Source organism: Vitis vinifera, chromosome 16 (genome assembly GCF_030704535.1).
Source record: "Vitis vinifera cultivar Pinot Noir 40024 chromosome 16, ASM3070453v1".
Taxonomy (NCBI): Eukaryota; Viridiplantae; Streptophyta; class Magnoliopsida; order Vitales; family Vitaceae; genus Vitis; species Vitis vinifera.
This window is the reverse complement of record NC_081820.1, coordinates 24,428,098-24,449,065: the sequence shown is the minus strand read 5'-3', so window position 1 is coordinate 24,449,065 and position 20,968 is coordinate 24,428,098. Positions and strand designations below refer to the sequence as shown.

The following is a 20,968-nucleotide window of genomic DNA, read 5'->3' as shown; positions in this document are numbered from 1 at the left end:
AGATAATAAAAAATGATTTTTGGAAGAACCATGTATCAAAGTCATTAAAAACAGATAATTTCACGAGTATTCTTTTACTAAATATCTCATTCCATTGAAAAGCATGCTCAAATATAAATGACTTTTACCCTTCTTATAATCACTCTTAAAACATACTTTTATTTCAAAGTAGTGTGATATTTTTAAGTTTTGAGCAAAAATAATTTATTTTTAAAATATTTCACAAAGTAAATCTTCTAATAAAATAATTCTCAACTAGTGTTTTTCATCCAGGTGGGTATCTATATCATGAAATTGTAATTGATAATTATATATACGGTATTATCTTTGAAAAAAAAATTAAAACCATAGTTACTAATTATAATTTTATAATAAGAAAAAAAATAATAAAAAAATTAGACCACAATAATATCCACACAGGTCATATGCACCACTAGTTTAGAAATTATTTAGACAAGGAATTTACTTTGTGAATTTTTTTTTCTTTTCAAAATGAATTATTTTTGCCAAAACTCAGATGATATCAAGATTTGAAGAAAGATTTTGTGAATGATGTTTAAGGCAAGATGCCAAAAACTTATCTACATTTTTCGAAGCCATATGCAACTCACTATTCACCACCCCAAATTCTATTAGTGATTCGCTGACTTAGGATTCTGTTTTATCATCAATTCAATTGTAGATAATAAATATTGGTTTAAAAAAATAAATCAAACAAAAAAGGTAGGGTAAGGCCCAGCTGAGATAGCATATGGCTGTCGGTTTTAGCTTTTAGGAAATGTCCAAAGATAATGTGGCAGTCATACTGTGGAATCCTTATCAAATATAACACAACTTCGTCTAAAAGCTTAAAAAACCTTATAAGACGAATGGGCTATCCTTGTAGGTTATGAATTCCCTTGTTGAGTATCTTTATAAATATATTTTATATATAAAAAATAAATAAATTTTATAAATGAAAAAAAAAATTGATTTGATTTTGGTAACAATTTTTTGAAAAAAACATGTTTAACAATAAAAATGCAGGAAACATGATGTTTTTAAATATGATCTTTTAATTGTTTTTAGTTATTTTTTTTTGGCTATTTTAAAAAAATAATTATATAAATATAAAAAATGATTAAAAATAAATCATCCATTGCCTATGAGTCGTCGGCTCATTCTTTAATAGGCACGCAGTTAGATCTCCCGTATCCTCCCACTACTTGGGAACTTACAATTTCATGTTCTATTTCACTCCTCGATGGGGGTTCTTTTCATCCTTCCCTCATGGTATTACTTCGCTATCGGTCACCTAGGAATATTTAGTCTTGCAAGGTGGTAATTGCTAATTCACACGGGATTCCACGTGCCTCATGCTACTTAGGTCAGAGCGTAGACTAGTGATGCTTTTGGTTACTGAACTCTCGCCATCTAAGGTGATGCATTCTGTCGTTTCGTCTAGCAACATAATTTTAAAACATATTTAAAAATATAAAAATCAGAATAAAAATATTTTAGATTTCTAATCAGACATCGGTTTTATAAAATTAAAAGAAAAATTAGTTTTGAAACAAATTTTTTAAAATGTTATGATTATATAGCCTTTTTGGTAATTTCAGCCCATAAAATTACCCTTTTAGGAATTTCTAGGAAATTTCCCAAAAGTAAAATCACACCATCATCACCACTTCCCAAGCATCAACAAGACAAAACTTAAAATAAATAAAAAATCAAGGAGAAACCCTACAAAATAATAATAGTGACGATAAATTTTTAAAAGTGAAGAAAAGGTTAAATTGGCCTTTTTGGTTCATTTAACGGTGAATCATATAAGAAGCCAAAATCACCCCATATCACTTTCAGTTTAAGTAGAGTGAATCAAATTACCAAAATACCCCAAAACTCGGAGGCTAAAGCTGTGCCCGTTTTCTCTGAAGGTTGTCAACTACAAGTCTACAAGTCAACAGAACTCACGAATTTTCTGGGTTTGTTGGCCCTCACCCTCATTATATGTAGTTGCATCTGCATTATTCATTCCGACACAATATTCTCTCTCATTAAAAATTCATTCCCTTCCCTTTCCTCTTCATTCAATTTCTTTCTTCTCTTCTTCTCCTCCCTCTCCTTCATTAAAACCATGGACCGACGCCGCCGGAAACTCCCCAAAATCGCCGCCCCCTCGCAGTCTGAAGGTAACTTTCCTAATCTTAAATGGGTTCTTCTTCTTCTTCTTCTTCTTCCCTTTCTTTCTTTCCTTCTCCTTTCTTCTTCGACTCACTGGTAGAGACTGAGCCACCCTTTTTTCTTTTTGGATTTGTTTTCTGAAGAGGTGAGTAGTATTGAATGGGAATTCATAAACATGAGCGAACAAGAAGAAGATCTCATTTACAGAATGTACAGACTCGTCGGAGATAGGTGAGTATTACTCTATATTCAACCGGAAGACAACCGTTGTATTGTTATTATTTTCAGAGCTATTTAATTGCTTTTTAAATGTTAGAAATAAAAACTGTTATCTAAAGTATTAATTTTTTTTTTAAAATTTTTTATTTATTTTAAGGCACAGGGGAGTAGTAGTTGTGGTGATGATAACTGACACCATTGTTTGATTTTTCTTTTTCTAATTTTTTTTTTAATAAATTTTATTTCTATGTAAATATTATTAAAAAAAAAAAAAAAAGGTTTAAACTTGAAACTTGAAAGTATAGCGTTGGCCACAGCTCATGTGTTAGGGAAGTTGTTGCAGTCCTGTTTTCTGCTCTGCTACAATTAATGCTTGTGATGATTGTACTCCCTACAATGTAATTATTAATTACCTCCTCTATGGGGTTGTACACTTGTACTTCGAGATTAACCATCCTCTTGTTGTCTCATTTCTTCTGCAAATTCCTCTTCCATGAATCCCTGAAATTAAGGCCTCTCATGATGGTACTCTGTGAAGCCTCTGGTTCTTTGAAGCCAAATCAAGGGAAACTTGTGTTTTGATGGCCATTTGGAAAAATCTTATTTTCGGAATCCAACTTTATAAAATCAGATTTTAATATAAAAAGTAATATTGCTTTCATACACTTTGAACTGACTCCATTTTTTGTAACAAGATTGCCCTCCAACGACAATAACTTTTGGCTTAGGTTTTTCAGCGCCCAAGGGGGCTTCCTTTTCGGTTTTTTTTCTTCATCCTGGAGTGAGGAGTGAGGAAGACGAAAGTGTCCTTATCGTCGTTGTTGCTTCAGTGGAGGAAGTCACAGAACTTCCACCATTTCGATGATCCCGTGGAGTTGCTTTTCTTGCACCTTCTCGGTGGAGACTTCGTAGCCTTGGATTTCCACACGTAGTACGTCCCCGATGGCACTCTCTTGAGCTCGTCGGCCTCCGATGACAAGGACACTCCGAGTCCATTACAGATAAAAAAAAAAAAGTTACAATGGTGGCGACGGCAATGACCTTGACACCTCCGGATTTTTCTCAAATATGAAATAGAATTTCAATTGAAAAATATGCTTTTGATAGAGGAGAGAGGAACGGCTTCAGAGGCCAACGAGCTCGAGGGAGTGCCACTGGGGACATACTGCGTGTGGAAACCCAAGGCGATGGAGTCTCCACCTAGAAGGTACAAGAAAAGCAACTCCACAGGATCATTGAAATGGTGGAAGTTCCGCGACTTCCTCCACCGGAGCAACAACGACGGCAAGGACACTTTTGTCTTCCTCACTCCAGCATGAAGAAAAAAGCCAAAAAGGAAGCCTCCTTCGGGGCATTGAAAAACCTAAGCCAAAAGTCATCGCCGTCAAGGTCATTGTTGTCGGAGGGTAATCTTGGCAAAAAAAATAGAGCCAACTGAGAGTGCATGAAAATAGTATTACTTTCCATATTAAAATTTGGTTCTCATATTTTATAAAGTTGGGTTCCAAAAATCAGATATTTTCTAAATGGCCTATCAAAACACAAGTTTCCCCAAATCAAACTTACCCAGTTATCCAACTTAGAAAAATTGCTTTCAGTGACAGCTATATGAAGGTCCCTAAGGTCTAATCACAGAAAGCAAGGATTGGAGGGATTGTCGTTGAGAGAGCAAGTGTCTCTTCATGTTGCCAAGTTGCATTCGAGTGGTCTCTAGATTTCTCTATCAATAAATTATATTTTTATAAATTTTTATATCTAGCAATGAAATAATTTTGAAGTATTTTTCTCCAAGGGGCCATGATCGAACAGTGAAAATGCCATTTAGAATAAAATTTTGATATGTTTGAATTAAAAAATAAAAATAGAAATTTCTTATCAAACAAATATTTAGAGTGTTTTGATTCGTGATTTGATTAAACAATATTTTTTTTAAAAAAACTAAATATTAAAAGGGACTTAAATAAATAACAGGGATTTGTTTGATAACTATTTTTTAAAACAGTTTTTTAAAATATTTTTTAAAAACTATTATTTAATATTTTATAAAACATAAAATTGATTTGAAAACTTCAAATAATTTTTATATCTAATATGTTACTTTTAATGTTTTATCAACTCTTGAAAATAAATAAAAATAATTTAAAGATATTATGAAAACACTTTATTATTAAAAAAAAAACAATTTTTTTTTTTTTTGAAGAAGGATCATCAAATATACTTATATTTTTCTTTTGTTTTTTTATCATGATTTTTTTTAATAGAATAATGTTTAAATTTTAATTCCATGTCGGTATATGCTATAAGCTTGTCATTTAATGATATATTAATTTTTTTTATTAGGTTGGTAGTTTAATATGGTATCAAAACTCTTAAGCCAATTATCAAAGTTTGAGTCTTTGACGCAATTTTTCAGGTGGGATTTGATAGCAGGTCGAATTCCGGGGCGAAAACCTGAAGAAATAGAGAGGTTTTGGATAATGAGAAATCGCCAAGGGTATGCTGAGAGGGGAAAAGAGGCTAGTCAAAAGAAGCAATAGACCTCATACTTACTTGGCCATGCCCAATGATTCTTTTTTTGTCTTCTTCTTCCTCTTGGCTCCTTTAGAAAGGTTGTTCTTTCAGGGGTAGCTTCTTGGCTTTTATATTGGTGTAAAGAGTGTTTTGAATACTCAAAAATTTGTGTTAAGGTAGCCATTACTCACCATTTCTCATTTGCCCTGGTGCTCTTCACCCATCCTCTGCTCTCTCTTTTATTGTTTTCGGTAATTGTAGGCATGATTCTGCTTTCATTTCAAAACAAAAACAACTCACTTACTCGAAAATATTAGAGCGTGTTTGTTAGTGTTTTTATTTGAAGCACTTTTTGTAAAAGCATTTTCGGGAAAATCATATTTCCATACTTCTCTATGAAGCACTAGAAGTGTTTTTTAAGTCTTATCCAATGTTAGACTTTTAGTTAAAAACGCTTTTTATGTTAAAAGTGTTTTCTAAAATCAAATGGACTCGTAGTTAACATGATTGATTCTTAAAAACATTTCCATACACCTTAAGCTTTTGGGTCAAAGCTTAACCAGACAGATTATTGAACTGTCATTTCCTGGATGCATTTATGTTTCTATAAGCAACCAAAAGACATGTTTGAAGGTTTAGGCACGTATAATCAACCAGTATTATATAACATCATCGTCTCCTTAATACTGAGAAAATAAGATTTAAGATGTGATATATACTTGGAGATTTGCAATCTCCGATTCTCCAAATAAAGATTACACTGTATGAATTTATGAAACTTGTATATTCTGGTAGTTAAAAGACTATGGTGCAGATCAATTAGTATACAACCATGGCTGATGAATAGAGATGATTGGGAGGAAGCAAAGGAGTATATGAAGACGTATTGATAAGCAAGGCAGATGAAGTTCGATTATTTTAGAATATGTATTGGCGAAGATAATCCACTCGTGCTGGATGCTTGAGCTTCATGAGAGCCTTCACCTCATGCTTTCGAACCATTTCTCTTGAGATGCTTAGGTTTCCTGCAATCTCCCCCAGTGTCCGATCACCCTTACCATCAAGACCATATCTCTGTCTCATCACCAAGCTCTCCTTTGGCTTCAGAGAATCGAGCTGCATAAAAGAGTTTAAGAAATAGTTCATTAGCTAATTTGTTTGAACAAAGATGGAATTCAGACAAACAAAAAGGGTAAGTTTATTAGTAGAATTCGAATGGAAACCCATCATTATAGGGACTATATGGTTCGACTCTAGTTGAAGGAGGCGAAGAATTACCACATCATCAAGAGCAAGTCTGAGAAGAGCAAGTTGCCGCCCCCTATCACCCCCAACACCTTCAACATCTGTAATTCCATTGATGTACTCTTCTTGTGTGGTTGCATGCCTTGCATGGAGAGAGAGGACGGATTTTGAGGCCCTCATCACTTCATGGTACCTCTCAGGGGAGATTCCAACCTTTTCTATTATCTCTTCCTCTGTTGGTAATCTTTGGAGCTTGAACAACAACTCTAGTTTTGCTCTTTGGATTTCTACCCTAACCTGCAGAAATGAAAAGATCGATCTTCTTACAAACTGCATAGTTCTCCTATACAATTCTATAACCAAGAAAATCTAATGTTTCTGCAAAACTCCCAAATATCACATTCATTTCTGTTTATCCAGATTCTTTTGGAGCTTCACCAAGTTCTTTCAGAATTTCAATGCTACTAACAGTGTCCATTTTTGTTTCTTTCTCAATTAATCAGACAATTCAAAATTATTTCCAGCATTGCACAAGTTGAAAAATGATGAAACCCCATAATTCCAAGATAATCAAATTGGGAAGGGAGAAAGCATACCGACTCAAGGCCAAAGGAGACGCGTGTAAAGCTTGAGAGTGTCATGGAGCGCATGATGGCATGCCTAATCCAAAACAGACCATAGGTTGAGAGCCGGAAACTCCTTTTTGGTTCAAAGCGATCGATGGCTGTGATAAGGCCCTTCACTCCTGCTTGACACAGGTCTTGAAACTTTGGGCCATTGGCAAACTCTTGAAAGTACTTGTTGATTACAAACAAAACCAGTCGAAGATTGTGCTGCATCAACAGCATGATCTGTTAATATTCATTTCACATAATACATGCCTAAAGAACTCAGGAGAGAAAATGGTATGAAAATCTGAAATAAATTTCGATTTTCAATAAAAGCAGAGGATGGTATTTATGACCACAAAGTACAATATGAAAATCAAAGAAAAATCTGCAGTCTCATGTCATGTCTTTGGAAGTGTTACCAAAACTGTGAGGTCAAGGAGGGAGAAAACAAAACAATAGTTACCTTAATCAGCTTGTTTCTTGCTGCTTGACCAACTTCCATGTGTCTTCTTACTTGAACTGCACTCATACTCATGGCCTCTGCTAATTCCCCATCGGTTGGTTCTCTCCCCAAATCCTTTTGTAAGTTGTCTTTCACTTCAAGGAGTCCCTAAATCAAAGTAAACATATTTAGCAGCAAGTAAATACTAATTCTTGAGAAAGAGAAAGTAAAAACCGATTCCCCAATTAAAGACCGATATCTTAGTGAGAAATTAAAGGCTCACCTTCATGGGCTGCATTAGCTTGAATAGCCATGCATGCTCTGAGGGAGGAAGCACGGGTGGTATCTTCATTTTCTTCCAGTCCAAACTGACCAAGTCAGTAGAAGCCGAGTACTCCCTAACAAGCACATCAATATTTTCATCTTCATTTTTACTGTCCCTTTTCTTTTGAATTGAAGCAACTGCTTTTTCTTGCTTCATCTTACTCAAAGCAATCCTCTTCTCAAGACTCAATCGTTTCGGTTTCTTATTATGGATCCTCACTACATTATCACTAACCTCCTTCTCTGCCTTGTCATCAGCCAAAGTAACTCTCTTCCTCCTCTGTCGCCCTCTCCTAACGACACGTTCTAAATCTTCTGCCTCTGAAACATCAGTTGCAGGGCTAAGCTTGTATATATTTTCAAGTTTGGCAGCAGCTTCATTGTAATCCAATTCTACACTACATGGCGATACTTCATCTGTACTGACCGCTTTTACTCTCTTTGAAGGCTTGGAAGCCCTACGAAGTCTCTTCTTATGATCTTTAGAAGTCTCTATAGGTAAAGGGATTGGCTCATGGGGAGTAACCAGAGCTATGTTCTTGGCTTTATCTGCTTTGAATGCCAAAACTAGGGGCCTCCTCAAAGGGGTTTGATGATTTGAAAATTTTGCGTTCAATCCAAATGGGGTTCGAGAAGCTGAAGCTGAGCTAGAAACAGTCACAACTCCCATGCCAAGTTATTTACAACAAAATTTCTAAGTGATGAATGAAAGCTTTCCAAACTGTACAATTCCTGCAAGAGCAAGAGGCACATATATGATTTAACATAGATTCTATACCTGAAATTTTAAGGGAAAAGAATTACAAAAATTTAGAAAAAAGAAAAAAAAAAAAAACAAGAAAACCCCATTGGAACACACTATGTGCTCAATCACTTTAGCTCTTTCTCATCTCTTTCTATCTTTTTCTAGGATTTGTCCACCTCAAATCTTTTAAATTTTTATGGCAAGTGGATTAAGCCCTTTTTTTTTTTTTTTTCCTCTCAAGCTGTTCACTCTTTCACATCATATACCACTACCAACCCAAAGAAGAAAGCGCCATTTCTTCAACATAATCAGATATATTCACTTCATCTGCAAAAGTAAACTAAAAATTGATTGAATCAAACCTATAAATTAAATGCATTTTAGAATTATAATAACCCATTTGATTGAAATTATAAAAATCCCCTTCCGCTAACCTTGATTGTGGAATCATCATAAATTAAGCTCACAAGCAAATATTTCCATCAATAGAATTCAAATTCAAATAAACCCATCTCAAAAAGAGTTATGATGGATATTAAATAATTCTAAGCAAAGCTTTCAACTTCCAACCTAAACTACAAACACCACACTGAATTTTCCTTTCCTCCTTTCCCGAGAACCAAACAGAAAAGCCAACATGGAAATCAATGCAGAGAATCATACCTCTAAAGAAGCAAAAGAAAAGGAACTCAGAACCGCGTCACCGAGTTAACACAGAATTCACAGCGATTTGGAGAGAATCTCTGCTGTTAAAAGTACCGGAGTTTAAATACCAAAATCATAAATCCTCAAATTAAGGCGTCCACGAGCTCTACTCCAGAAAATTAACGGTAGAGAGTTGCGTGAAGTGAAGGAAAATAATTTTGGTGACGTGGCCAATGTTGCAGCAGAGAATAATCTCGGAGAGGGCTTACGTGGTTGGCGGGGACTGGATGAAAGATATTTTCTGAGGCTTGTGGATGAGAAAGGTGAAACGTGGAAGGTTTTGATTGGGCGATGAATATTACAACGAGGTTGTGGGACCCAGTGTTGTTTGGTGGTGTGAGGATGAATACGTAGTTTGATATCAGCCATTTGTGACACGTAGCTTTATACTAGTTGGAATACAATTTTTATGGAGGAGATAGGCTGATGAGAGGCTTATTTACAAAAATTTACACCTAAATTTTAATTTTATGGCAAATGAAAAAAATTGACTCTAAAACTAAAATATGTGAAATGGGCTTGCTGTCTAACTGAGTGTGACTTGAGAGATGGCCTTCGTGTCCAAATCGGATCTAATCTAACTGGGCCTAAGGCTCAGTAGGAAATGGGTCATGCTTTAATAAATAGGCCCAACTGATGGTATCTTTGGGCTTTGTGTTCGGAGCCATATCCATAACTTGGGCCCAATTGATAATGGATCTCCAGTCATTTAACATTGTATTTTTGTGAGTGGTGTTTTTATTGAAACCGTTTACAAGGAAAATCACTCAATGTTTGGAAATAAATAAAAATATATATTTTAATTGTGTTTTTAGTAATGTATTATAAATTAAAATTGATTTTTATTTTAAGAATTATTTACCAAATGATTTCCCATAAATTATGTCATCTAATTTTTTAGAATTACAAAAATCATTTAAAAAATTGTCAAACACACTATTTTTGTAAGGAGCGGCTTCTCGCATCTCTCAAAATCACTTTTAAAACATGTTTGATAATGATTTTAAAAAACGCTTATCTAAACAGACTCTTAAAATACGTTTGATAGTGATTTCAGAAGACGTTTATAACTTTTATAATATTTAAATGATAAAAAAAATTTAATGTTAAAAACACCTTTTAAAATTACTGTATGGGCTTTTAGTTAGGTTATATAGAATATTATTATTATTTTTAATTGAAACCGCATTTTCAAAATGCATTTGTGGACCCCGCATTTCGTGCTCAATGCGTTTCCCACTTGATGGCAAGCTCAATTTTTACTTGAAAAATTGTGATTTTATTGGTTAAAAAAAATGACTTGGAATCGCCACTTATTTTTGTTTTATTTTTAAAAGGTAAACAAAATAAGAAAGAAAAAACCCTAAGTGTGACTTTTTATTTTGGAAAAGACGGTCTGCAAAAAACCGGATTGGGTTCGGGGATCAGGTTACTTATCGGGAAGGTACGATAAAGACCGTAGCACCCCTTTAAGTCTCTAAAGTCGGGTCTCTACTAATAAAATGAAGCTAACGTGGCAATTGATGAGGTGATCAATGAATAATCAGTATGATTGCACATATAAGAATCAAAACATGTATAGAAAATTACCAAAGTGGATGTGGATGCGTACCTGGGCAGCGATCCAATAAAGCGCTATCAAGAAGTGAGGTTAGTGCATAGTTAAGGAATAATCGCATGTATGTTAGAGAGTAGGATAAATAAATCATGTATGACAACCGAGTCAGTCAAACAGATCAATCAATTGATCATAAGATCATGTATGTGGGGCCCCCACCAAAGCCCAGTTCATTTTTGCATGGACCAAATCCGTAAATTCCATTATTTAGAATTACAAATTTTGATTATTTGCTTATTTCAAAACATTTTTTTAAAATAGAGAAGGTGTGAAAATGGCTTGCCAGAAGGAAAGTGGCAACCAATTTTTATTAAGAATGTGATTTTTAGGACTTGAAACCCTAAAGATGAAAATTTAAAATGTGAGACATCTGGAGAAGGGAGTGGCGGCGGGGCAGGATTCCGGATGTGGGACATCCGGATGGAATGGTGGCGCAGAAGGATTCCGAGAGTGAGACACCCGGGGGAATGGCGGCGCAGAAGGATTCCAGGAGTGAGACACCCGGGAGAATGGCGGCGGAGAGGAATTCCAGGTGTGAGACACCCGGATGAAAATGGTGGTGGAGAGGAATTCCGGGTGTGAGACACTCGGATGGAATGGCGGCGGAGAGGAATTCCGAGAGTGAGACACCCAGGAGAATGGCGGCGGGGAGAAATTCCTAGTGTGAGACACCCGGATGGAATGGCGGCGAAGAGGAATCCCGGGAGTGAGACACCCGGGGGAATGGCGGCGGAGAGGAATCCCGAGAGTGAGACACCAAGGGGAATGGCGGCGGAGAGGAATTCCGGGTGTGAGACACTCGAATGGAATGGCGGCGGAGAGGAATTCCCGGAGTGAGACACCTGGATAAGGTAGAACATTGTTATGAGTAGCATGAAGGATAAGTATGGGTTGTATAGATATGGAGGCTTGGGTGAGTGACTTTAATGGGTATGCGAAAGAGTGAAGGATAGTATGCACCCGGGAGACTCCATGTAAGTGAGGGAGTGGGATGGGGAATGAATGAGAGAAAAATGGGTGTGGTGGAGGATGCCTGATTCCTGCAGGCTTGAGTGAGGAAATGGGTATGACGACCTAGAGAGAGAGGTGTATAGGTGAACGATGGGTATGGTGGATAAAGAAAAAACACATGGGGACGAGATGACGACACGCTTGCATGAGTGCACTCAGGGAGGAAAGGGAAACAAGAAGATAACAGGATAGCAACAAGAAGAAAAAAAAATGAAGACTTTAACTAGCATATCGGACCCATTTCATCGTTTCATCCATGGGTCCAACATCCGGTGAGTTACGATGGAAAATACTCGTCAGAATAGGGCATAAAACACAGCAAACTTTTCCAATATTCAATCAGTAGACACCAAAACAGAACAATCCAACAAGCAGACATGAAAAAAATCATTGACAATCAGACTTGGACAGAAAAAAAAGGAAAATATACACATAAAAAACAAATGGTCATACCTGGAAATCTCCCTTTTCAGCTTCGTGTCCTGGACTCTTCCCAACGACTCCACGCTCCTCTGTTCTTAGCTTCCTATTGTCGTTCAACCCATATTCCTTTCCCCCCAAACTCTCAGAAAAACTCTTCCTTTTTCCGGCACCCTGCTGTCCTCCCCCCCCTTCACCTCTGTATCTCGGATTTGTCTTTTCAATGATCTCTACTGCAGCCACCTTTTCTGTCTCGCCCCACTGCAGCCACCTTTTCTGTCCCACTCCTCTTACAGCTTCAAAAAGCGAGGTTGATTCCTTATGGTCACTAAGGATGTGACACGTGGCCCACTGGGATAGCGACACCTGACTAAAAATGTGATCTGCAAAAATAAATAGAGAAAAAGGTGATCCACGCCTAAATGGGGGTCTACAACATTTTTAATCAAATTAAAAAATACGTATAAAGTAGGAAAAAGGGGAAAAAAATCATTTTGACCAAAAATTTCAAAGAAAAGGCAAAATGAATAATTATTTGATTGGAGGGGCTTCTTCTCACATGTTGAATCAATCAAACTTTAGCTTAAAAAAAAAAACCGAGCACTGGACCGGGTAAATCCCTAAAAATTTGCCCTTGAAAAATGGTATTGAAACCACCAAAAGTCCTTTGTGAAGGTACCTAACATGACGAAAAATAAAGGGCGTTTGACCCGATTCAAAAGGGCCGGGAAAAGGCAGGGGTCCAAGGCGAGGACCGTGGGTGGAGAAGTCCTAAGCGCGTTGGTCCACAACTTGGTCGTATGAACAACGTCTAGAAGACCCAGATTGCGGCCACCGATTCATAAATCTTGGTTCCCTTTTCTAGCCAACCCATTTGCCTTTTCAAACATTCCAATCATTGAATGGGTCTAAATTCATCTATTTGAATCTTTCAACCGTTATTAATGCAGTTCTTGTTTAGTATGAACCCATGATTTTTTTTTTCTTTTTTTCATTTTTTTTTGTAGTATTTAATTATTTAATTAAAAGTGAAAGCGATTTGGGATTTCAAAGGACTTTTGTTAATGATAGAATAAGACTTTTCGTGGAAAGTTATATTAAACAATAAATTACAAATTCCTCCCAAGTATGAACTCCATATCTATATATAGATGCGACACGTGTAACTTGTTTATTTATTTTTAAATGGTTACTTTATTAAAAGAATTATTTGGAATTTGGGTGTTTTAATATCTTTCAAACAATTAACTTATTTCATAGTATGAATTTCTTATTTAATAATTATGTTAATTAATTTTATTATAATAATAATTTATTTAATTATATTTAACTTGTTTAAGGTTTGATTTTGAATAAATAAGTCAAAATAAGTTGAAAACATGTCTGAAGATTAATTATATTGATTCAAATATGATTAATGAACTTAAAATTTTTTTAAAAAATTGTTGGAATGTCTTAAATATATCACGGGTCCAAATACTAGAGGCTTAACTTTTAGAAAAATTAATTATCTAAAAGTGTTTGATAAATAAAATAGGTGAATTTAAATTCCTTCTCTTATAGAATTCAAATCTTAGCTAATTCAACCAAGGTTTATACCTAAAAGAGTAGGTAAATTGAGTGTTAGTCAATTATAACAAATTTTATCAAGTAATCAATGCAAATGATACAATAAGTAGTAAGGTAATAAAAGAAAAAGAGAGAAAGAAAGAGAGATGTAAATTAAGATTTTATAATCATTTATTCCAATCCTACTTTACGTATACTCTCCTCTAACTCCTAATATAAGTCGAGGTTCCACTAAACTTTCAATGCTTCAATCAAGTGTAGTCTTCTTTACACTGGACTCTTAATTTCAAGAAATCTTCCATAATTTTTACTTAAAAGATGTTTTACTTTTAAACTTTCTCACAATTTACAACTCAAAAAGGATAGTAATACGACCAATAAGAAACAAGTTTTGATTCAAATGAATGTTGTGGGAAGTTTGGATTGAAATAAATACACATGCAAAATTTGATTTAATGCACTCCAAAATCAAGGAAAAAGCCCTTAGAAAATATGAATAGTGATTTCAAGGTATTTTCTTAGTAATAATGGTAATTTTAAGCTCTTATATATGAGTAATATAAGTAAATTTGCCCTTAGACAGATTATATTGATCAATCAACTTAGACCATCGATTAGTCGACTTGGGTTGTCAACCAACTATATAGTTGTTGATGACAAAATAATGCAAGTAACCATTTAGAGGTAGAAACCTCAATCAATTGACTTGGACCATTGATAGGTAATTCAATCAATTGAGTTTCCAGCTCAAGTATTGGTGACCATCGCCAAAATATGTAAGATAAGCCCAAAGGTCACCTTGATTAATCAACTTAAACGGTCGATTGTAGAGCTATCAAGTGGACTAGGCCGCCTAATTTGGCCCTTGGTTAGTACGCAAAAAGGTCAAGTTGGACCAACACAACCTAATTACTATAGCGAGTCGTGCTAAGATTAAGGAAATGATTAATCGAGCTATCATATCAACTCCTTGTGTCAACCCACTTAGCCCATTCAAATATTTGTTTTTGTTTTTTCTTCTTACCTTTTTTTCTCCATCTTTTTTCATGTAATTTGATAAAATATTGAATAAAATAATTGAATTTTTATATTTCATTTTCTTTTATATTCCAATATTTTAAAATTATTGTTATTTTGATAAATTAAAAAAAAATTCAAATATGATTTTTTTCCTATTTTTAAAAGCAAAAATTTTAAATTTCTACAACTTACAATTTCAAACTTGAAACTTTTACCTCTTTCTTTTATTCAATTCTTGATTGAAAACAAGACTAGAAAATTATTCTATTTTGTGCATGCGTTGTCCGCATTCTAGTGTTACCTAACATTCGGAGTCAAAAGATAAACAGGGGTATCACTAATTATCTAGGAAAGCCGTTTTTTTTGTCCAGAAGAAAATTGAAGAAATAATTTCCTCCACCGCCATGAAGAAAACTGATTCCCTTCCTCATGGAATCAAATTTTAGGCTTTTGGTTTCCTAATCTACTCTGATAAAAAAGCTATAGTAAAATTATTGTAGATTTTAAACTATCTTCAATATACAAACAACTATGTATTTTAAAATTATTATTATTATTTTTAAATATATACAAAGTTCAAGAAAGAATTAGTTTATTCTTTTGCATATCTATTTAAAAATATTTTTTCTCCATAATTAGAAATATCAAAAATTTCAAATTATACCCTTTATTTCGTTTCTTGCATAAATGTTAGTTTCATTTCTATTTGGATTTATGATAATTTTGTAAATATTTTAATGAAATCTCTAATTTTGATTATTTTCATTATCTTTTTATATCGGTTTGATTCTCATAATTTTAAAAAATAAATAAAAATCTATAAATTATCATTTCTTTTAGGATGTGTTTGATTCCTAACAAATTTGAAGGAAAATATGAGAAAAAGAATATATATATATATATATATATATATATATAAAATAAAAGAAAATAAAAAAATAGGTTCAAAATTATGAAATTATTTTTACATATTTTTTCAAACTTATTTAATTTATATTTCTCCTTTATATCAAAGTTAAATAATTCAATAATATGTAAATTTTTAACTAATTTTAATTATATTTAATTTTCTCTCGTATTTTCTATAATACAATAAATATAAGAAAATCATTTTTCTTAATATTTTTTTTTCTTATTACTTTCCTAAAATAAAACAAAACGTTTCTTTTAAAATCATCCTTCAAATCTATCATTTAATACATAAGGAAAAATCAGAGTTGAGCATTGTTTATTGAGTAGTTAAGCATTGAAGTGAAGAAGACAAATACTCCTTAAAACTTTCAAAGTATTTTCTAATCAAAACCAGGGGATAACGGAAGTGTTTTTAAGAGGAATATATATGAATAAAGAAAAGTCTAAGTGCATGTAACATGCCAACAAACCATCAAGATCTCACGTGGAAGTTTAATATCAAATCCACTTGCCCTATATTTTTATTTTTATAAAACAAAAATATAATTTTCAATTCCATCTTCCATGCTTCTTCTCATCCTTCACAATTCTCAAAATTAAAAACAATAAAACATGTCCACAACATTAAGGAAACAAAAAATTTATTAATGTTCAAGTGTGAATGCACTAAATGTTTTTCAAATCATTTGAGAAAACAATTGAAAATTAATCCACAAGTACTTGTGAAGGTGATGGTGATTTCCCAACACTCTCCTTCATGTGCGTGATCAAAGTAATTGAGGTTACATGAATTTTTAGTTAAAATTTTAATTTTTAAAAAAAATTAAAAATGATTTTTCTACCTTTAAAAAATTCAATCCAAACCTACACGGAGAATAAAGTACTTTTCAATATTAATTATTATTAAGTGTTAATTCATAATCATTCACGTTTTTTCTTAATAAATATTATTTGTTTTGAACTTAATGAGTCATGAGCTTTGAGCATAATGAGTTCCTACAACTTAAAATGTCAGTTAAGAAAAGTCTTGCATTTGATGTGAATATCGCAATCATCTTCTTTTTTTTTATTCAAATACAAAATTCTCATTATGTCTTGTGTGATTATGAATTTAACAAAAAGACATTTCGCTTGATCCCTTTCAAATGTTCACCAATTTTGACCCAATAAGCTCAGATGATTTGAAATGTATGTAAGTCTATTATATAGATAGTATAAGTAACATACATGAAACATCATCCACTTGTTTTAATAAGGAAATATCATCGCTCCGGAGGCTTCTTTCGTTGCTCTCTTAAGCTACCGTTAACTTTTCAAATGCAACAAAAGACCTTTTAATTAAAACATTATGTCGACATCTACTAGAAGGAAGAATGGAGTATTCATTAGAATAGGATAGTGATATTCTTTATGTTTGTATTTTCCATTCATTTCATTTTGGCTTCCTTAGCATGTGAAATATTATATAACTTTTTGAAAAAATACTTCAACAACTTTTTCTACCTTTAGTTTTATGATAGAAAATTCAAAAGAAAAAAAAGGGAGAGGGACTGGAGAAGGAAAATAAAGAGGAAAAGTGGAAAATAAATAGTAAAAAGTAAACAAACACAAATTTTAAGGTATAAGAATTTTTAAAGTTAATTTATGATATTTTTTTTAATACTTTGTACAATAAATCCAATAAAAAAATTGGTGACCTTTTTTTTTCATTTTTCTTTTCCATTTTCAAATGTTACCAAAATAAAAATCATTTTTAAAATATGAAAAATCCCTTAAAATATTATTTTTAATTAATTAAAATATTAATTGATTTTTTTGTAAAATGGTTTATATTTGAAACATGATAATACTAATTAAAAGCACTTTTACATAAGGATCACTCCCAACTCCCAAGCCAGCCCCCGGTGAGAAGTGCTTTTGGGTGGCGAGGAAAAAGTCAAAAACCCAAAATTTTAAGGTCGAGAATCGGGATGAGTGGGCGCGTGGCGGATTGATGTGGTGAAGGCAGCGTATGCCACAAAATACGCTTACCATTTCGCTGGATTTCATGGTAAGAAACTTTGATCCCATCTATCAACTTCGACGTAATCCTTAGATTAAACCCAAACGTCACTCCCATATCAGCACTCTCTCTCTCTCAACCTTTTCTTTATTTTACGTTTGGGTTCGAATCAACGTGGATTGCGAACAGAAGAGGAAAGTCAGAGATAAGCATTGTGAATAGCGGACCAGGAATCTTCAAGCCTGGTTCCGCGTTGTTACTAAGTAGAGGAGGGAGAGAGAGAGAGAGGGAACAAGATCCGGGAAGGGTTCTTTGAGGAGAAACGGTCAGCAATTGGACTTCCCTCACTCCCCTATTACCATTCCAATGACCAAAGACTAGTCTTTGCAGAAAATACCATTCCAAACCCCCCTCCTTCTTTTCTCAGTCAAACTTCTCTCTCTTTCCCTCAATTTTCTTCATTCAAAAATACCCATTCTTTAAATGCAAAACCCCCACCCCCACCCCCCTCTAACCATTCCAAATCACAACAAACTCAGAAACCCTCTTAACAATTCTCTTCCTTTTCCAGATTTAATTTCGCCTCCAAACCCACTTTTGATGCCTCAGTTTCTTACTTGCCTTTTTCTCTTGCTAGTATTATCTTGAAGCCGAGTTTGATTGCAACTAAGCTAAATTTCCATGCTCGTAGCTTCTTATTCTTTCTTCTCTTCGGCTCTTCTTATATCTAGTTGCTTTAACTGCAGTGAAGTAGCATTCATGCGAGTCTACTATAAGTGATCCTTTTCTGGTTATTGGCGCAGTCAAGTACAGTTTGTTCTTCTTCTTTGGGTGGTTTAAAAATGGAGAACATGGGAAGTTGGGAACAAAAGAATCTGATAAATGAGCTTACGAATGGGAGAGAGCTAGCCAAACAGCTACAAATCCATCTCAGCGTGTCGTCTTCTTCACATGACGCCCGTGAATCCTTGGTCCAAAAGATCCTAACTTCATACGAGAAGGCCCTTTCATTGCTGAGGTGTAGCGGCCCAGTGGGCGAGCCACAGGCCGCCGCAGCAGGCGGAGGAGGAGCAATTGGAATAGGGATGTCTGAGTCTCCACGCTCGCTCAGTGGGAGTCCTAGGAGCGAAGATTCTGATAAGGAGCAGGAGCACAAAGATGGGTCTAGGAAGAGGTGATCAATTAAAATTCTTATATACCACCATTGTTCTTCCCTACCATCCATCCGTTCATATGATTCAATCCATTTACCTTCATTTTTTGAGCTGAATAATTTTAGAATTTTGTTGCAGAAAGACATTGCCAAGGTGGACAAAGCAAGTGCAGATGTCTCTAGGGCCAGGGCCAGAAGGCCCTCTTGATGATGGGTTTAGTTGGAGGAAGTATGGGCAGAAGGACATTCTCGGAGCCAAATATCCAAGGTAGGAAAGTTCTACATCAATATACATAAATTCTAGTGGTGATAACTGATAACTGATAAGTGAGATTGGATCCATCTGAAATTTAGAAGAAATTAAAGTCATGTTCTCATCAAAAAGTAGACACCCTTGTTGTCTCTGAATCTTAGGGTGTTGCCTCTAACCTCACCAATTCATGCCTGCATTATAGCCTTTAGTAGATGACATGTCGGACTCAGTTCCTAAGTGTTCTTTATTTTGCCAAAAAAAAATATAAAAAATCACATGCATGTCTCTTAGAAATTGAAATAATTTGAGAATAAAAATAAAAAGATTTTTTTTTTTATGAAAATGAGTATGACACCCCTAATCAGAACTGACAGGGGCATTATGGTCATTTTCAAATATCGAGTTATATATTATTTAACAGAAAGAGTTACAGCCCCTTTTTAGGTGTTTTTTTTGAAGTATTGAATCTTTAAGCTGATATATGAAAGGATTTGAAGTGTCCTTGACCTATTGGTTCCAAGTGTGAAAGTAGTCATTTTGGGCGACCACCCATAAGCATAAAACACATGAAGGCCATGTACAAATGGGAAATGAGAAAAGTCCACCCCAAAACTGAGTCAACTTGGTAGGCAGCCTTAGAACATGTTCTTAGGCACGCTAATATAAAGCAAATTCCTTGTCCACTTGCCTCAAATGTTGGCTTTAACCAAACCAACTGGCTCATTCTTAATACCAAGTGTTGGGTCTACACCATTTGAATCTATCCACCCACTTTTTTCCACTTGATACTTAATTGCTTAAGATAAAAGAATTAAGAAATGAAAAAGTGAATTTACTTTCGTTTTTTTTTTAACTTACCATAGAAGATTGAATTTTACTTTCAGGAGCTATTACAAATGCACTCATAGAAATGCCCAAGGCTGTTTGGCTACAAAGCAAGTTCAAAGATCAGACGATGACCCAACCATCTTTGAAATCACCTACCGTGGAAGACACACTTGCACCCAAGTCTCCCAACAAATTCCACCGCCGGCAGCACTGCCGGGAAACCAAGGACTGATGGACAGCAAAGATCATCAGCAATTCAACCTCCAACCCCAACAAAACCAGCAACAAGCACAAGACATGCTCTTGAGCTTCCAAAGTGGCCTCAGAGTCGTAACAGAAGGCTTGGACACGCCAAGCGACCAAGCATTTCCCCCCTTTTGCTTCACTTCAACGTCTAATATTAAGGTCGAAGAACCTGGCTTCTCGCCTTCCATGATGGACAACAATATCGTTGGTAATTTTCCTACCTCATTTGTATCTCCTGCAGCATCTAGATCAAACTATTTTTCCATGTCGTCTGATGAAATGAACAGCCTTGGAGGAAACCAAAACCTGCAGGCCCCCGAAGCCAATCTCAATGAGATAATCTCAGCTGCTGCTTCAACCACAAACCCTCAGTTTGAGCAGTTCCCGTTTGGTTCCATGGAATTCGATCCGAACTTTAACTTCGACCACCTGGGATTCTTTTAATTCTTATCATCCACTTCAATAGGAAACAATAGAAAGCTTTAAGATAATAACAATAAAGTCATAGGCTTAGCGGCAAATCCTAGCTTGCAAGAATTGGAGATAAAGAGAAGCATATCCATATGTATGCAGCAGCACTAGTTGTCTGTATTCAACTAATGATAGCTTAGCCTCTGGAGTTTTGTTTTAGGTACTAGAGATCATTTCTGTAACATTTTTCCTCTTCACCTGCCAATTTTGGTCCTCTTTTCGTCTTGTAATAGTTCTTGTAACGTGCTGTCAATTTTCATCTAAGAGGTTTATTAACCTCTTTTTTTATTGAATCTCTCCACTTGATCCATAGTTTAGGATTGTTTTTTTGTTTTTCTATTAAATTAAAAATAATATGTTAATAACAACTAATATAATTAACATAAATTTACTATCAATATGTTAAATTTAGTTATATAAGTTGATATCAATAAACTATTTTCAATTGAATAAAAAAATCAAATATTTTAATATTTTCTATTTAGCCAAAAAAAGCA

General features: G+C 34.5%; 3 protein-coding genes across 3 annotated transcripts; 2 read left to right on the top strand and 1 right to left on the bottom strand.

Annotated features, from left to right (window-relative positions):
- The first annotated feature begins 1,930 nt into the window (after nucleotides 1–1,930).
- LOC100233044 (transcription factor TRY) lies at nucleotides 1,931–5,089 on the top strand. Its single transcript, XM_002268759.5, has 3 exons — nucleotides 1,931–2,174; nucleotides 2,310–2,397; nucleotides 4,799–5,089. The coding sequence occupies exons 1-3, from the start codon at nucleotides 2,120–2,122 to the stop codon at nucleotides 4,920–4,922; spliced, it is 267 nt and encodes an 88-aa protein (XP_002268795.1). The 5' UTR covers nucleotides 1,931–2,119; the 3' UTR covers nucleotides 4,923–5,089.
- A 441-nt stretch (nucleotides 5,090–5,530) lies between these two features.
- On the bottom strand, nucleotides 5,531–9,320 carry LOC100250120 (RNA polymerase sigma factor sigE, chloroplastic/mitochondrial). Its single transcript, XM_002268673.4, has 6 exons — nucleotides 8,927–9,320; nucleotides 7,478–8,250; nucleotides 7,216–7,362; nucleotides 6,738–6,974; nucleotides 6,175–6,438; nucleotides 5,531–6,012 (listed from the first exon to the last, which is right to left on the bottom strand). Exons 2-6 carry the CDS (start codon nucleotides 8,186–8,188, stop codon nucleotides 5,815–5,817), a joined length of 1,557 nt encoding a protein of 518 aa, XP_002268709.1. The 5' UTR covers nucleotides 8,189–8,250; nucleotides 8,927–9,320; the 3' UTR covers nucleotides 5,531–5,814.
- An 8,591-nt stretch (nucleotides 9,321–17,911) lies between these two features.
- LOC100256922 (probable WRKY transcription factor 53) lies at nucleotides 17,912–20,759 on the top strand. The gene is made up of 3 exons (XM_002267757.5): nucleotides 17,912–18,694; nucleotides 18,813–18,941; nucleotides 19,811–20,759. The coding sequence occupies exons 1-3, from the start codon at nucleotides 18,363–18,365 to the stop codon at nucleotides 20,442–20,444; spliced, it is 1,095 nt and encodes a 364-aa protein (XP_002267793.2). The 5' UTR covers nucleotides 17,912–18,362; the 3' UTR covers nucleotides 20,445–20,759.
- The last annotated feature ends 209 nt before the right edge of the window (nucleotides 20,760–20,968 follow it).

Excerpts from the sequence above, each read along its gene's own strand:
- LOC100233044 (XM_002268759.5), top strand. The coding sequence starts at position 2,120 with ATGGACCGACGCCGCCGGAAACTCCCCAAAATCGCCGCCCCCTCGCAG. Across the intron at positions 2,175-2,309 it reads CGCCCCCTCGCAGTCTGAAG|AGGTGAGTAGTATTGAATGG; the intron begins GTAACTTTCCTA and ends TGTTTTCTGAAG. Across the intron at positions 2,398-4,798 it reads TACAGACTCGTCGGAGATAG|GTGGGATTTGATAGCAGGTC; the intron begins GTGAGTATTACT and ends GCAATTTTTCAG.
- LOC100250120 (XM_002268673.4), bottom strand. The coding sequence starts at position 8,188 with ATGGGAGTTGTGACTGTTTCTAGCTCAGCTTCAGCTTCTCGAACCCCA. Across the intron at positions 7,363-7,477 it reads AGCTAATGCAGCCCATGAAG|GGACTCCTTGAAGTGAAAGA; the intron begins GTGAGCCTTTAA and ends ACTTTGATTTAG. Across the intron at positions 6,439-6,737 it reads TCTCCTTTGGCCTTGAGTCG|GTTAGGGTAGAAATCCAAAG; the intron begins GTATGCTTTCTC and ends TCATTTCTGCAG.
- LOC100256922 (XM_002267757.5), top strand. The coding sequence starts at position 18,363 with ATGGAGAACATGGGAAGTTGGGAACAAAAGAATCTGATAAATGAGCTT. Across the intron at positions 18,695-18,812 it reads AAAGATGGGTCTAGGAAGAG|AAAGACATTGCCAAGGTGGA; the intron begins GTGATCAATTAA and ends ATTTTGTTGCAG. Across the intron at positions 18,942-19,810 it reads CTCGGAGCCAAATATCCAAG|GAGCTATTACAAATGCACTC; the intron begins GTAGGAAAGTTC and ends TTTTACTTTCAG.